The sequence below is a fragment of the Eurypyga helias genome, unplaced genomic scaffold, assembly GCF_000690775.1.
Source record: "Eurypyga helias isolate BGI_N326 unplaced genomic scaffold, ASM69077v1 scaffold37752, whole genome shotgun sequence".
Taxonomy (NCBI): Eukaryota; Metazoa; Chordata; class Aves; order Eurypygiformes; family Eurypygidae; genus Eurypyga; species Eurypyga helias.
Window position 1 is genome coordinate 270 of NW_010238520.1, and position 15,260 is coordinate 15,529.

A 15,260-nucleotide genomic window follows, 5' to 3' on the forward strand; every position below is an offset into this window, starting at 1 on the left:
GGTCCCTATCCCCGGGAGTGCCGAGCCGGGCACGGCCCTGCCCGAGGGAGCACTCCTGGGGTTTCAGCCGCTGGGATCGAGCGCACAAAGTGAGGAGCTGCGGGTGACGAGATGCCAGTAATTCTCCTTGTGCCGTGGTGAGCTGTGGGTGTCGTGTGGCAGGAGGATGAGGCCTCCAAGCACGGTTCCCCAAAGAAGACGTCGAGCACGGCAGCTTAGGTAATAGCAGATGGGAGCTGGGCAACTGCTGCTCGGGTCTGGATTCATCGCCTAGGTAGGTGACAGAGAAGCTCCGGGGTGAGGGGAGCGGGATTTTTTAAGGAGGGGTGCTGAGGGTGAGGTGTGCTGCGTGCCCCCATAGATAGGTCCCTTCCCCTCCCTTTCCTCCCCGCTCCTCAGATCTGTGGATTACGGTGTGTCTTGGGCAGAGAGTCGTAGTTTTGATCCTCACATCACAGGTAAAGTGTTCTGCCCTATCATGGGTTTGCTTAAGTGTTTCTGCGGGGTAAGGAGTTTTTAAAGCATGTGTTACTCAGCACTGGGTATGAAGGTATGTCTGAGTGACACACAAACCGGGTGCTGTTTGGGGACAGTAGGCTAGCTGGGGGTTTTTGCGCTTAACCCAGAGGAAGTTAGAAATACGACATAAATCAGCACATTAATTTTGGGGGGAGAGGGTGTTGGTTTATTGTTGTTATTCCTCAAACATCTATCTGACATCTTTGTGGCCAGAATCTTTTGTTGATGATGCATGCTGTATGTCTTCCGTTAAGTGATAGTAATACAATAAAGGGCTTTTATCTCTGATTTGTGTACATCAGTGTGTTTGGTAAGCAGCCTCATCTTGCTGCACTGTGAGCTAGCCCCTATTAGTGTAATTCCCTTTCTTGAAAAGTTCATGGCGTGAGCTTAGGAGGAGCTCTTGAGAGACCCTTAAAGAAGTAGCAAAAAGTGAGGTTTTATAATAATTTAAAAATATGTGTAGGCATTTTGGGGTTGTTTTCACAAATGGAGGAAGGGGAAGTGGAACACTCTGCCTTGCTCCCACTGAAATAATGAGGTTTTTTTCCATTGACTTCATCTGAAACAGAATTAGAGCCTAAGGCCTCAGCCATGTAGGAAAAGTTGTGTCTATGTAATTAAAGTTGAAATTGCTTTTTTTTCCCCCCCTCCCTATTGACTGTGAGAGACAGACTGTCTCTTGTTTTGTTCAGCTGATTTTTTTTTTTTTCAATAGGGGAAAATCTCAAGCATAGTAGAAGAATTGAATTCTTTGTACTATGGCTGAGATTAAGACTCTGTATAGAGGCCATCGATCAAAGCTGACCATTTAAATCTCTGGGATAGTCTGTATCCTACCATGCAAAAGTCCTGACATGCGTGCTGTGTATGAGCATGGCCGCTTTTGTGTTGGGCTTTGCATTCCAGCAAAATCTTGACAAAACTGAATAGTCACAGAGAATGAAGTGGCAAGTTTTTGCTGTTGGATTTTTTTTAATGTTGTTGTTTTGTTTTAATAGTATAATGTACCAATACTGTCAGTATATATTTTTTTTAAGCCAAGTGTTTTGTAGAAGTTTGGTCCCTATAGTGAGGGCAAAACTGGAGTACTGGGGTTGTTTAGGGTCTGTTAACTTACACCAGCATACCATTCCCATATTGATAGAACAGAAGTCTTTAATTAAAACCATAAATGTTGACGTAGTTGTTTTGATTCTAAAAGAGGAGGTGTTCACATCAGAAATTTCACTGAGCTTTTGGTTGAATTTACAGAACGGCTAAAAGTTTTCTCTTCTACAAAAAGGGGTGTCCCAACTGAATTAGGGGGGGAGGGGAAAGCCTTTCTTCTGTTTGTAGAGAGCAACATGCTGCCCTTAAAAGTTATTAAAAGCCTTTAGTGATGGGATGTACCTTTCCCTCCCCCCCTCTTTGCTGTCTCTTTTTATTCTATTACTTCATTTAGCTTGGACAGTAAGTAGTGTCTGATTCATTTTATTAACTTTTAAAGCTTTTAACTGTTTTCAGTCTGGCCCGTGGACTAGGAACTTAAGAGCACAGTGATGTTTTGGGAGGTGGCTGAGCTGGAAGCAAGGTGCTTTGCTAACACCGAGAGGGGCAGCTCTGACGGAGCACTGGGGGGGTGAGCCCCCCGAAACAGCAGCAAAACAGTGAAGGAAAGAATTTTCTGCCAACTTGGTGGCTTAGGCTAGTTGCAGAGGGTGCTAGGCAAGTGCCAGAGCAGGTGCGAAGGAAATTTTGGGGAGCATGCTTGGGAAGGCGGCGGGGAAGTCTTGGTTCTTGTGCGAGTACAGGTGTTTCACCGTTACTTTCTCCTGTATTTTCTTGATGCATTTCCATACTCAGTGTAAAAAGTGCAAGAGATGGGTAGTAAACCTGCACAGCCTTACTTGGTCAGAGGAAGATTCACTTAGCAATTTTTTTTTTCCTTCTTTTATCTTTGACTCCTTTTTTTTTTTTTTTAAATAAATTTTACTTTGAGGTAGCCAAAGGTTTGGAAATACATCCTGACAAAGTGTCCTGTGCTGTATGGCATTCTTCTGTCAATCGTTCTGCTATTAAAAGGCTAGGGGCAGGTCGTGTGCCTCGTAGGAGAGGACTTCTTAACCAGATGCTGCTCCAGATCCTTACTGTGCCCTGTCTGTGGTGTCCCTGAAGGGCTGTGAAGCATCCCAAGGAAAAGCAGTAGCTTATGGTGATGTGAGAAGAGCTTTTGGGAATGCGTGTACCCTCTGGGTACCCTTGTCCCAGCAGAACCCTCTGGACCTGTTGCAAACGGGGTATGAATAGATGGACTTCTGAAGCCAGATGGGTGGCTGGCTGGCTTTTCCCACTGCTGTGTGCGCAGCCTGTTTTCCCTCTGGGTATAGGTTTGGTAATACTGAAGTGCCTCTTCTTGCTTGCATCAGCCTGGGCTGTAATCGCTCACACTGGAGTTTTGCTGCATTTTCGTACGTGTGTTGAACCTCTTCATTTTAGGGCAAATTTAGTTAGGGAAGAGCTTGACCCAAAGCCTGTAGATGTGGATGCATGTTCTGTCTCTCATCTCTAACAGGCTTTGTATATCTCACCAAGAGACTCGGGGGATCAGAGGTCAGTTTTTATTTAGAAGTGTGGAAGAACATAAATATATGCTAGCTTTGAGTTATTCATCAGTTTTCACACAAAACTTATACCTGCCAAAATGTCACAATGGGAGCTTGTTCCACCCTCACCAGGGGTATTGCTGTGCTAAAAGCAACCCTGCTGAGCTGGAGCATCTTCGTTCTGCAGGTGGAGCAGTGTTCTGCTAACCCAGTGCTAAAGACTGCAAGTCCACAGTGGTAAACTAGGCAATAACAGCTGTTTAACACACTCTTCCGTTTTCTTTTGACTTAGAAGCAGGAAATAGAGATGCAACAGGAGCATTATTATGCCTTAACTGAATCAGAGTTGGCCATGTGTATCCTGCAAAATACAGATCCATTCAGATGAGGATCCAAGTCCGTTGCCCCTCTGCTTTCCCCCTGTGCAGCAGCTGTAATGGGAAAACTGATATGGCTAGGAAAGGGAATGGGGTAAGGGGATGTAATCTGAACACATCAAAAATGCACGGGAGAGCAGCATTTAAAATATGAAATAAGCAAGTTGAAGGACATATTGCAAGAGCATAGTATTACAGATATTATGTGCTTTTATTTCCTCAAATTCCTATGGATATAGCTATGAGGTGGCACACCCACATTCTTATAAGGCATGTATTTATCCAAAGAGAAAACCAAACCTTTACATGGTGGATTGAAGTATCAATCTATTCTGTTCTCACCAGGAAATACATATTTTGGATAATGAATTGTTATATTTTTGAAGACTTGTGTTAATGCAAGTTAGAATAGTATTAACTTTTTCTTTTAGAAACATATATTTTTGCTTATTCTTCTCTTCTGTCTTCTATGTCTCATCAATTTTCTTCTACCCTGACCTTTTTTAATTTTTATTTTAAGCGCAGTGTGTTAGACAAGTACAGACTTCGGTTGTACTGAATCCCTGATCACTGTTCCCAACAGAAATGTTTTGATGTGGATTACTGTTTTGCACTAGGGAGCTCCTGCATTTCAAGCATCTACATAATCAGATCAGGCTTGCAATTTTATATAACGTTTAATGTGTTCTTTTGCTCTTTGGGTTTTATTTCAGGGCATCTAGATGATGATGGGTTGCCACATGGATTCTGTACAGTCACCTATTCATCGACAGACAGATTTGAGGGAAACTTTGTGCATGGAGAAAAGAATGGCCGGGGCAAGTTCTTCTTCTTTGATGGAAGGTAGATACCGACTCTTCGATTTTTCTTCTATATTCTGCCTCCTGCTTGCAGTGATGCACAACTAAAGCTCATTGATTGTATGCTGCTGAGTTTCTGGATAAGCTTTCTCATTAAAAACTCCACCTGGAAAGTTTCCTCTGCTGCTGCTCTAGCCATAGGTTCGGGGGCTATGCATGGTAACGTGATGCCCGGAGTCGTTTCCTGGTGGGAGTATGCAGCACTGTGAGCTTTTTTAGCACTGTGAAGTTATGAACTAGTTAGAGACCATAAGAATGGAGAGGGCAGTCAGAGCTATTGGAAAAAATGGTGATAAGGATTTGGACTACAAAGTTCAAGTCCATAACCGCAGGTGGATTTCTTTGTGTGTCTTTTAGCCCTGTACAGACTTCCAGCTGGACTGGGCTGTGCCAGGCCTCATGCGCAGACGTAGGACCTTGGCAGAAAGGCTGACCTGACTGGTCTCAGAAATTGTTTAGTGGTTAAAGGACTGAGTTAAATACGGGCTTGTTCCCAACTCTGCCTAATCCCCTGCAAGTTGCCTGTGGCTTGATTTATTTTCAGAAAAGCCCCTATAACTTCCCCTCTCCTCCCTGGGAATTGTGACAGTGAAATTGAGCTAGTCTGTGCCTATGCATGTGTTTTCTTCTCAGGTCTTCATTGTGAACACCTCGTACGTCTTCCCCCAGCTGCAGCATTTCTCTCTGCAGTTGCTCAGAACTTCCTCCAAAGAAGCAACAGATGTATAAAATGACACAATTCTTCATGGTTTTGCAGCTGTCGGTGGCACTATGAATAGCAGCCATTAAACTGACAGTTGTGCTGGGTCTATTCTCCTCCTGCTCAGTGAACTTCTGAGCAGGAGCAGAGGTACTGTGCTGTCTCAGTGAGTCAGCTCCTTGTCTGTACTTGCCTTTGCAATTGCTTCATACTGGGGATTGTGGGGTTTTTTTTCATGATAAGGATAATGTATTTATTCAGTTATGCAGAAACCCATCAGGCCTCCAAGCTTGGATGAAGAAAAATCCCCACTGTTGTTGGTAGTGGGCTTATCAAATCTTGTGTGAGTAACTGAAAATCAGTACTGCCTAGCAGCTGACCTCTCTAAAATAGCCTTTTTTAGGTTGGCAGACAGCATCTCTATGGACACATGTACACAGTGCTTCTGTGCTTGTTGATCTCAGCAGAGCAGTTGCTGATTGTACAGGCAGAGAAACTGACCCAGTATTTTGTTTGTAGGGCTGCTTCTCCAAGTAATCCAGGGTACAGGCAGTGCTCTGTGGGAGAACTCAGATTGCTGCTGAGCTTTTTCTGTACCTCTTCAGTGTCGCCAACTTTTTTTTTTTAATTTTCATAACCCTGAAAAAAATGGAACAGTTGGCTACTGTGTGACTTCAGGAACTAGCAGAATGAAAATACACAGAAATAGTCTGTAGCGTGGTTTTGGAAAATGGGATATTTTTATAAACTGTCCTAATGTTAATTTAGCTGAAGCAGCCTTAACAGAGCAGTGATGAGTTACTAAAGACATTGCAATTTACCTAGCTACACCTCGATAGCAAGAGTAATTTGCTCTCTGAAGCGGATAGTTCAGGTGTCACGGCATGTTGCAGGAAGAATGGCTTGGCATAAAACAGGATGTGCTGTTCGCATCCACAAAATTTCTCAAAACACGCCTCCTCTTACAATATTGTGTGCTTCAGTGTTTAAGTTAGCTAGGTTCAGCATTCCTGGGTCTGTCTCCCAGGCTGCTGGTAAAGGCTGACAGCTGAACTACTGTAGGTCTGTTGTTTGGGAATAGTTGAATCCTGTCAGACACTGGACTGGCAGCAATGTAAGTGTTCTCATTTTCTGGGTGTTGGGAAATAGTGTTGATTGTCTGGCTGTCTTGTTTGCCTCAGTGAAAACTTTTCCTTTTATTGGAATAGCTGCCCCCTTCCTGTTGATTATTTAAGGGAGTGGAGACCTGGGATGAAATATTAGTATTTTTTTCCTCCCCCTTCAAAAATGCAACAAAACCCAAAATGCTCTTTCAGAGGGAGAAGTTTCACCTCTGGCGTACTTCCTGTTTTGGATCTTGCACTTGTGCTAAGGCTTGCTGGAGTGCACTTCACGCAACACTTGGCGCAGTCCCTGCGAGCCGTGTTTGGCACTGAGCTGCGGCTGCTCTTCTGCCTTAACTGGAAACTCTTGTGCACTGACATCTCCCAGAACGCAGTAGGGAACAGTTTTATTTTTAAGAAAGACTTTTCCGTGTTCCAGTATAGAGGGAAAGGTGGAAGATCAGGGGATGAATGGGTCAGGGTCTGTCAATGCAACTTCATACCTGGAAGCATGTTGCAGTAAGTGTTGGTGCCCCCCCCCAGTCTTATCACTGGTTTATTCTCTAGGTAGCGGATACCCTAGATCCCCTTTTCTGCTTGGTAGATAATGGGAAGACAGTACACCTGAGAAATCTTGACTATAGTAAAACTTTGCGCTCAATACGATAATCTGAGAACCAAACAGGAAAAGTATGGGCTAGCTCAGGGTTTGCATTAACAAGATTTTGTTTGTGCAAGACACAGGAGCTGTTCATTCCTCTTTCTGGTGATGAGGTCTTGGTTGCAATTATTGTGTCTGGCTGCAGATACCATACTCTGAGAACTTTAAACCAAAGCAAACAAAAAAAAATCAACACCTCCCCTGCCTCCCACCCCCCAAAAAAAGAGGGTGGGGGGAACAGAATTCCAAAAACTCTGCAAGTATAGAAGTTTTAGAGAACCTGACTTTTTAAGTGAGGTTTAAAGACATGGAATCCTTTGTTTAGATATCTTTCTGTTGATTTTGTTAGATGACATGAGAGTAGAAAGAGGTCTTTTGGGCATTGTTCGGAGCTTAATACAGAAAGAAAACCTAGAAAATTGAGTTACAATAAAAGATCTTTTTTCCAGTGCTGAATCACTGTTGTAATTTAGCATCTTGTTAACTTCAGCTAATACCATTAAAGGTAGCTTTTTTTGCCTGCTTCATTACATAAACTGCGGATGGCTGCTTCTTTTAAAGAGTAATCCTACATGTGGACTCTGTGTGTGGTGCCAGCTGGAATAAAATGAAATCTGGTGATCTGTGATAAACCAGAGGAGAAAGTGGTGTCAGTTATAGTCAACTAAGTGCACAGATTTCTGGTGGTTCCCTCATCTGCTCTGCTCCTTCCCTGTGCTGTGGTGCCGTAGCTGTCTGTACAGCTCTGTAGCAACCTGGATCAAGAAATTCATCCAACTGAAAAGTAAAACAGCTTTCCTGCCCCTTCCTGCTCTGCATCTGGTTTGCATTGAGGCTGTGTGAGCATTGCTGTGGAACAATGCACGGCATGAGGAAAGGACCTGTTTAAAACAGCATTGCTGTGAAGGGAGCTATGAAAAACCAAAGCTGAAGTCTTGTTTCTAAACGTACTGTCTGTCACGGATAATGTACCTTCTTTTACTGTAGTGTATTTTCCCATGGAAACCTCAGCCAGATTGCCAAAGCTATGTAAAAACAGAGTGAAGTTTTAGTAACCAGGAAGTTAATTGAGACAACATTCCTTCCACAACTGAAAATGTTTTGTAAAACATGTGGAGTCATGTGCTCCCGGACACTGTTTGGGCTTATACCTTAGAAGTCTGCATCAGAAGAATTGTGCAGTGAAAGTATGACTGCTGCAGCTGGCTGTGAGCTAAAGATGCTGGGGTAAAAGCTAACCAGTTTGTGTTTTCTTATGCTAGTTCTAACCTGAGTAAGAAATAACTGAGTAGATTCTATTTTAGTTATGTGTGCTTTCTCTCAGCAGCCGTTCTTAAGAGCGGCAGCAAAGCAGATGGCAGGATATTATTGTGCCTCTTCTAAAGGGTTTGCAAGACAAAACTGAAATGAAACGTTTCTTTGTTCAAATCCAAGTGCAGCACTAGTTCTGTCTGACAGGCTGCGTTCCATTTTAATAGAAATTGAGGAAAAATGACGGTGCTTTTAGCAAATCCGGTACGGATCGCTGCCAAGTGTATCACTAGGGGACTGGCAGCGGGTTGTGGTTTGTGCCCTGTTGCAGTCCACCTGTACAGCAGTCCCATTTCACCTCACCAGAGAGGTGTTAGTGAAGATCCAGGCACAGGAGGTAGAAAATCCTAACATAAGAGTAGCCTGCTTGATTAATAATTTCCTCTTTGACCGTGAGCGTCCATTCGTTGCCGTGATTTGCTGCCTCGGCCTATAGAAAAGAAGCTCAGCAATGCAATTTAGGTGAATAATGCCATGCTTTGGAGGGCCATAGAAAAAAGTTTGGTTTTCATCTTGGCTTTCCGGAGAGGTCAGGTTTACCTTCTGCCTCCCCGTCAGTTTTGATTGAAACTGGCAAACACATCAGAGCTTCAGATGTGGGGCGTAGTGATGCCAGGTGGGTGATGGAGGAGAGGCTGGAAGCAACGTCCCAGCGAGGCAGCCCTGGCAGCTGCCACCAAGCCTTTCAGCGTAGCTCTCAGTCCGCCTGCGCAACGCTCTGCCCCCCGACAGCCTGGGCTCTTGGAGAGAGGCCGCCGAGGAAGCGAAGAAAAGCTGCACTTGTGGCAGTGTGCGGTCTGGGGGGGTTGGAGGGTACCCAGCAGTAGCAACCCGGGTGTCAACAGTTACCTCCTAGGACCCGACTTTCTTGAAGGTTTCCCCTCAGCATTTCTGGACCAATTATACACAGACTGCCGAGCAGAGGATCAGGGTCGTGCTGTGCTGCCTGCCGAGGCTTTGGCTTCACCTCTTAGAGAGGTGATGTGTCTTCCACTGCTGTGTTCTTTCTCTCTTCACCAGCACCTTGGAAGGGTACTATGTTGATGACGCCCTGCAAGGCCAGGGAATCTACACTTATGAGGATGGAGTGGTCCTTCATGGCACATACGTGGATGGAGAGCTGAATGGGCCAGCCCAGGAGTATGACAGCGATGGGCGGCTGATCTTCAAAGGGCAGTACAAAGACAACATTCGACATGGAGTTTGTTGGATTTATTACCCGGTAAGCCTGACCACCTGCTCTCTTTATTGCAGAACAGTACCATTATGTATCTTTCTTTTCTTCGCAGCTGCAACAAACATTTGTCATGATCCAGCTATCCAAAAGTCCAACACGCAAAAATCTGTGTGGAAGTTCTGTGCCTTCTGATTTGGGATAATCCAACATACAGTTTGTGGTGGGTTGACCCTGGCTGGACGCCAGGTGCTCACCAAGCTGCTCTATCACTCTCTTCCTCAGCAGGACAGGGGGTGGAGAAAGTAAGATGGAAAAAACCCCCATGTGGGGCAAGATAAAGGCAGTTAAATAAGCCATTGCAACCTCCTGCTGCTCTTTAACTAGGATGCCCACTTCTGCAGGGTATGTTGTGAAGCCTGGCTTCCCCCAACAAATCAGATATTACTTTTGTTTAATTTTAATTCCTGTCAGCCTTACGCAACGCTCCAGACTTGCATCTTTCAATCTTTACCTCGTGCTGAGGAGGGGTATCTGCGTGTCATTAAGCTGCTGGCCGAAACCCAGTCTATTTCTGTGCTAGGTATGGCATGTGCTTCGGTTGCTGATTCATTTCAAATGCTCACCGTTGGCTGTTTGTTTTATTTTCTAGTCTTCACTATTGCCACGAAGCATGTGTTAGAATCAGCAAATGCTTGCTGTACGCTGTCACACAAGTAGCAGTTTTCAGTGTTAGTGTATAAAACACACACAGCTGACACCACACCCCCCACCCACCCATTCCCCTCTCAGGTCATATGTCTACTGTTTAACCTTCCTGTTGACAAAGTGTTGCTGTACCTTCTGGAAATGTGGATGTTTAGAGGTTGTTTATCATCTTGCCAGGTGAAGGGATGCAAAGTGTTAAAAAAAAAAAACCACCTTTGCTGTGGAAGCAATTTTTTATGCATGGTGTTGTGCATGATACTATGTGCATACATTTTAAGGTTATTCATTCCTTACTGTGGTGTGTTTGAAGCTCTTTCATCCTTGGAGTTGAACGAAAGGGTGCCACTCTGAAATAGTCTGTGCACAGCCGTCTTGAGCTAAACCAGTCCGTTTCCACATCCTTCCTGCTGGTAAAAAACGCGTTACTTGAGCTACTTGAAATGTTTCCTTGGCCATTTTGAAATAAACACCTGAAGTCATTAGACCTGTGCTAATCTATGCATCTCATTCTTCAGTTCTGTAAGCAGACCTAACTGGAGTTGCAGGCAAATCACAGATGACAAAGCCCAGGGCTAAACTTTGAAATGCTTAGAGAGGAAAAGCATTGCTGCTGGTGGTTTTCAGCAAATAGTTGTTCTTATGGAGTGCTGCCTGACGTTCTGGAGGATGGTGGTGACAGACAAACTCTCCAGTTGTCCAGCAAATCTTTATCATTTGTCATTTTTTTTTTTTTTAATAGGCTTAAGCCTTTTGGTATACCATGAATTGTCAGCGAACAAGGCAGCGTTTTAATTTTTCCTTTCCTCCAGCACAGTATCATATTAAGAAGGCTCAGACAAAGTTTGCATGTGGCTTTGGGCCTTGGTTCACAGGCTGTTCACATTAAAATTTTGCCAGTTGAAGCTCAGTATTTGTTTCACAAAGAGAGAAAGACCCTGGGTTTTTCGTATTTCAAACAACATAAAAAAACTCCCTTCATTCCTTTCTTTTATTAGTTTTCTCATGGCTGGAATGATTTCACTCAACTTCTTCAGGTGTTTGTTTCTCACTCATTTTCATGATGTTGTATCTGAACTTACTGTAGCTTAGATAGCTTCTTTCAAAAGTTGGGAGAAATCTTTTTCCTTTACTCAAGATATTTAAGTATAACTGAATGTTCTGCCTTTCCTTTCCTGCCTGTGCTTTCAGGATGGAGGCAGCCTTGTGGGAGAAGTGAATGAAGAAGGGGAAATGACTGGAGAGAAAATAGCCTATGTGTACCCTGATGGAAAGACTGCATATTCTGGAAGGTTCATAGATGGAGAAATGATAGAAGCAAAACTGGCAACTCTGACATCTGTCGAGGATGGGAAGCCTCAGTTTGAAGTAGTCCCAGGCAGTAAGTTCAGCTGACACAGAAACTTGTGTTCTCCCTACCAGCTCTTTGCTGCAAACAGCTTGGGTTCTGTAACGTTCCCCATCAGAGACGCTAGAGGCTGGCTGTGAGAAGTCTGTTGGTGAGAAGCCCTTTTTCTAAATTACAGAGTTGGACAAAGGCACGTGGAGTGATTCCTTTGTGCTGGGAACAACTAGGAATGCCAAACTGCATTTCATAACCCTTCTCTTGCAAGCTTATGGGCGCAGCCGTCTGCACCAGCGTGAAAACCTGCTTAACCGTGTTAACGCTGGCGCAGTTACAGGCTTAGTTTTGTTAGTAAAATAACTAAAAGTGGAGAAGGGAGGCTGTGGTTTGGTTGTGGATCTGTCAGTTGGGTTCCTGCAAGTGAATACCAGCACTGTGAATATTCTGGCATCTGCATTACGGTGCTGACAGGTGGCAGGGATTGGAATTAGTGAACGAGCTTGAGTTGTTGTGTAACATTCTGACTGACCAGGACATTTCAGTCTGTCTAGTCCTGCTGATAGAAAGTGTCTGTGAAGTGATTGGGGTCAGGGTGGTGCCTTCCACCCGTGTAGCCAGTGCTGCTTCTCCAGGGCAGTAGTGCCAACAGTACTGGAGTAGCTGCGTGTGGTGTTCTGGAGGGGCATGCCTTAAGCTGCGGGCAGGGCCATGGGTAGTAAACAGGGACTATGCTAACACATCTACTGTTTTGCCAGCAAAGATTGTCTAGCTTGATAGGAAGTAATGCCTTTTCACTCAGTTTTATGTTCTTGAGAGGCGAATGCATGTGACTTTTTATTTTATAAATCGTTCAGTTGTGAGAGCAAATCAAAGTGTAACTGAGAGGGTAGCTACTCAGAGGGTGCAGTTGTGCTTTGTAACTAGGATTGAAATACATTGTGGGGGAAGCTGCCTTCAGCCAGAATGCCAGGAGCACTGTAATACTGTGTTTTGGGGTTTTTTCCATCTTATTTCCACCTGCACCACAGCCGATCTTCCAGATAGTCCTCTGGCAGTTGACTGGAGAAGGATGTAAGGATATGGTTCACGCTGTACCACTGAGTTGCTTATTAATGGAGGCAAATAAATGACTGTAGGAAGTCTACTTTGTGATTACTGGACATTATCTACTGGCTGACGTTTCTTCAGGATTTGGAGTAGAAAACATTTAATATTTGAAATAGTTTAAGATTTTTTTATAATTAATGTGTTATTGAATCTATCCTTTCAAATTTGGCTTTACTTCTTAATTTTAGTTAGAGACTCTGGGAGGGTCAGTTTTGAAAGACTGTCCAGTCTTCCTTTAAAAGTTGGTAGTTTGAAGAAGATATATGTCACCTCTGTGTGACAATACTGATACCCTAGTGTGTTGAGGAGAAAAAAAAAATCGAGAAACAGTGTCTCATGGAAAAACTTTTCCAGGTGCAGTTCTACTTAATTTTTTTTTTTTTTTGGAAGCATAATATTGATTTCTTGCAGTCATTAAGATTTAATTTTTGAATGTCTTGATTAAGTTAAGGGTTGCGTGCTTTTGGTACTGCCAATTAGTTTATTTCCTTTGTTGATTTCTGGTCTTTTTTTTAGGCCCAGCATACAGTTTTGACAAATCTACTTCATCCTGCATTTCTACAAATGCACTTCTTCCTGATCCTTATGAGTCGGAGAGGTAGGCTTTTTTTTTTCTCCCCTCTTTCAATATTGTCCCTGTTTCTTTGCTGTTACATATTTAGGGCCTGATTTGACAAACATTTTTTCACTTCAAATTTCCAAGTGCGTGAGGGTTTGTGAAATTGAACCCATTACTGCACATCAGTTTGCCTTGATTGAATTTCGTGCTGATTTGCACAATAAAACTGCACTCTGGCGGGTAGAACACAGCAATGCTTTTTAAGAGATTAAACTAGGATAGTTTCTTAGCATTTCAAAGATGTGTTCAGATGAGTCCTGGACTCCACTAATAGCCCACATACACAGTATTCCGAGCAAAAAAAAAAAAGTATGCCGTTCCCAGTTTTCTAGATGCGTAACTAGCTTCAGATCATGGTGCGCTGCATTTAGTGTGTCTCGCTGGATGGCGTAAGTTGCACAAAGGTTTATCCCCTCCCTCCAGATGTAGCAAAGTGGCAAGCATAAATCAGCAAGCTGGAGAAAAGCGAAGTACTGTTTGTGATAACCCTGTCATGTCAAAACGCGTTCCTCAGCAATTGTCTCATCGTAGTCCGACAGTGATATCTCTTCCATGGCTATTCCACAATTACACTATTTACCTAGCCTTCTAAGAGGCCTTGCTCAGTAGATAGGTCAGTTGCCATCCTTTTCTGATACTCGGAAATAATCTAAACCATTAGTAAAATGCTGGCATTAATTTACATCAAGTGCTTGAAGATCTAGGGATCCACCTTGAAAACTCCTGCTCACCTGTGCATGTACACACCAGTAGCCTCCATTTCGTGGGGGCCTCTGGGATTCTGGCAAGTTAGTTGTTGCTGAATTCAAGCCAGCATTGAGGATTAAGAGTAGATTGGCACTTAAAAAAAAAAAAAATTCAAACTAACAGGTAAAGTCAGTCCCCACTCCCCACCAAATCTCCATTTTGCCAAAATAGAATATACAGACAAGAGGAAGGAGGAGGAGTTGCATTTGGAGATTTTGAATTATTATGATTAGGTTTATTATTATTATAATAATATTTAAGTATTAGTCTTTATGCCAGTAGTGTTGTGATAATACTACTTGAAAATGAAAACTGGAGCCAATCACTAATTCCATGTCCTTTTCCCACTGTAGGGTGTATGTTGATGTCTCTCTCATTTCCAGTGCTGGAGAAGGATTATTTTCGAAAATCGCAGCAGAAGCCAGGACAGTTATGTCCTTTTACAATGGAGTGCGAATTACACACCAGGAGGTAAAGGAAAGAAAAAAGTCAGTCTGAATTTTCATTGCTCCTTCTGAAATAATCTTCTTATAGTAGGATTTGACACCCACATCCTCCCACCCCGAAGATTTAATAGGATGGAGTTGGTTCTAAGAAAGTGCATGTTCCCCTATGTACATAGAAAAAAAGTGGTGGTTTGTTTGGGTAGGGTTTTATTTTTTCCCGTGACTTATGGGAAACCTTTAATTGCATATATGTTTGCTTTCAAACTGCTGGCAAAATTGACCCTTCCACACAATGGATTTTTGCCTTCCAAACCAGGTAGACAGCAGAGACTGGGCCCTCAATGGAAATACAATATCCCTGGATGATGAAACAGTCATAGACGTGCCAGAGCCCTACAACCACGCCGCCAAGTACTGTGCCTCGCTGGGGCATAAGGCCAACCATTCTTTCACTCCTAACTGCATCTATGACCCGTAAGTAGAATCCTGTCGTTCGTAGCGGAAGCCGCAGCCTGGGCTCCTGGGGTGTTTGTGGGCACTGAATGAGGAGCAGCGGTGGGAGTAAGGGGAGCAGGCACTGAAGGAGTTCCTGCTCACCTGGGCTGAGTTGGAAACTGGCTGGCATTGCAGGTGCTTGATGCTTCTCTGGGCTTACACCATGAAGTATCTTGAAGTTTACAACTGTAGGATGCGCTGTCTTTTCAGAAACTCATAAAGTAAGCATCTTGCTGCTCTGCAGTTGGTGCAAGAGCACTAGGAAACTTTTGATGTGTACATATGTTCAAGGGTATAAATATTTTCAGACCTGTGGAGATACATAGGTAGAAAATAATTTTCCTTCGTTAAAGAAGCCAGTTCCCTTTGCTGTGGGACGCTGGGGGAAGATGTACAGAAGCCAACCCTGATTGTTTGGTAGGTAACCTGTACAGAGGAAATTAAGATGAGCAATTTTCAGTCTTCTCCAGTATCTCATAATCTATACTGTTTTCCTGTCGTGCAGA

At 43.6% G+C, this 15,260-nt stretch overlaps 1 protein-coding gene across 1 annotated transcript; it reads left to right on the forward strand.

The window, feature by feature from the left end:
• Positions 1–4,194: 4,194 nt before the first annotated feature.
• On the forward strand, positions 4,195–14,737 carry SETD7 (SET domain containing (lysine methyltransferase) 7; the record flags this gene model as incomplete). Its single annotated transcript, XM_010147869.1, has 6 exons — positions 4,195–4,324; positions 9,137–9,338; positions 11,187–11,376; positions 12,964–13,045; positions 14,167–14,284; positions 14,576–14,737. Coding segments are annotated over 6 exons (884 nt in total), but the record flags the coding sequence as incomplete, so codon positions are not given.
• Between the last annotated feature and the right edge of the window lie 523 nt (positions 14,738–15,260).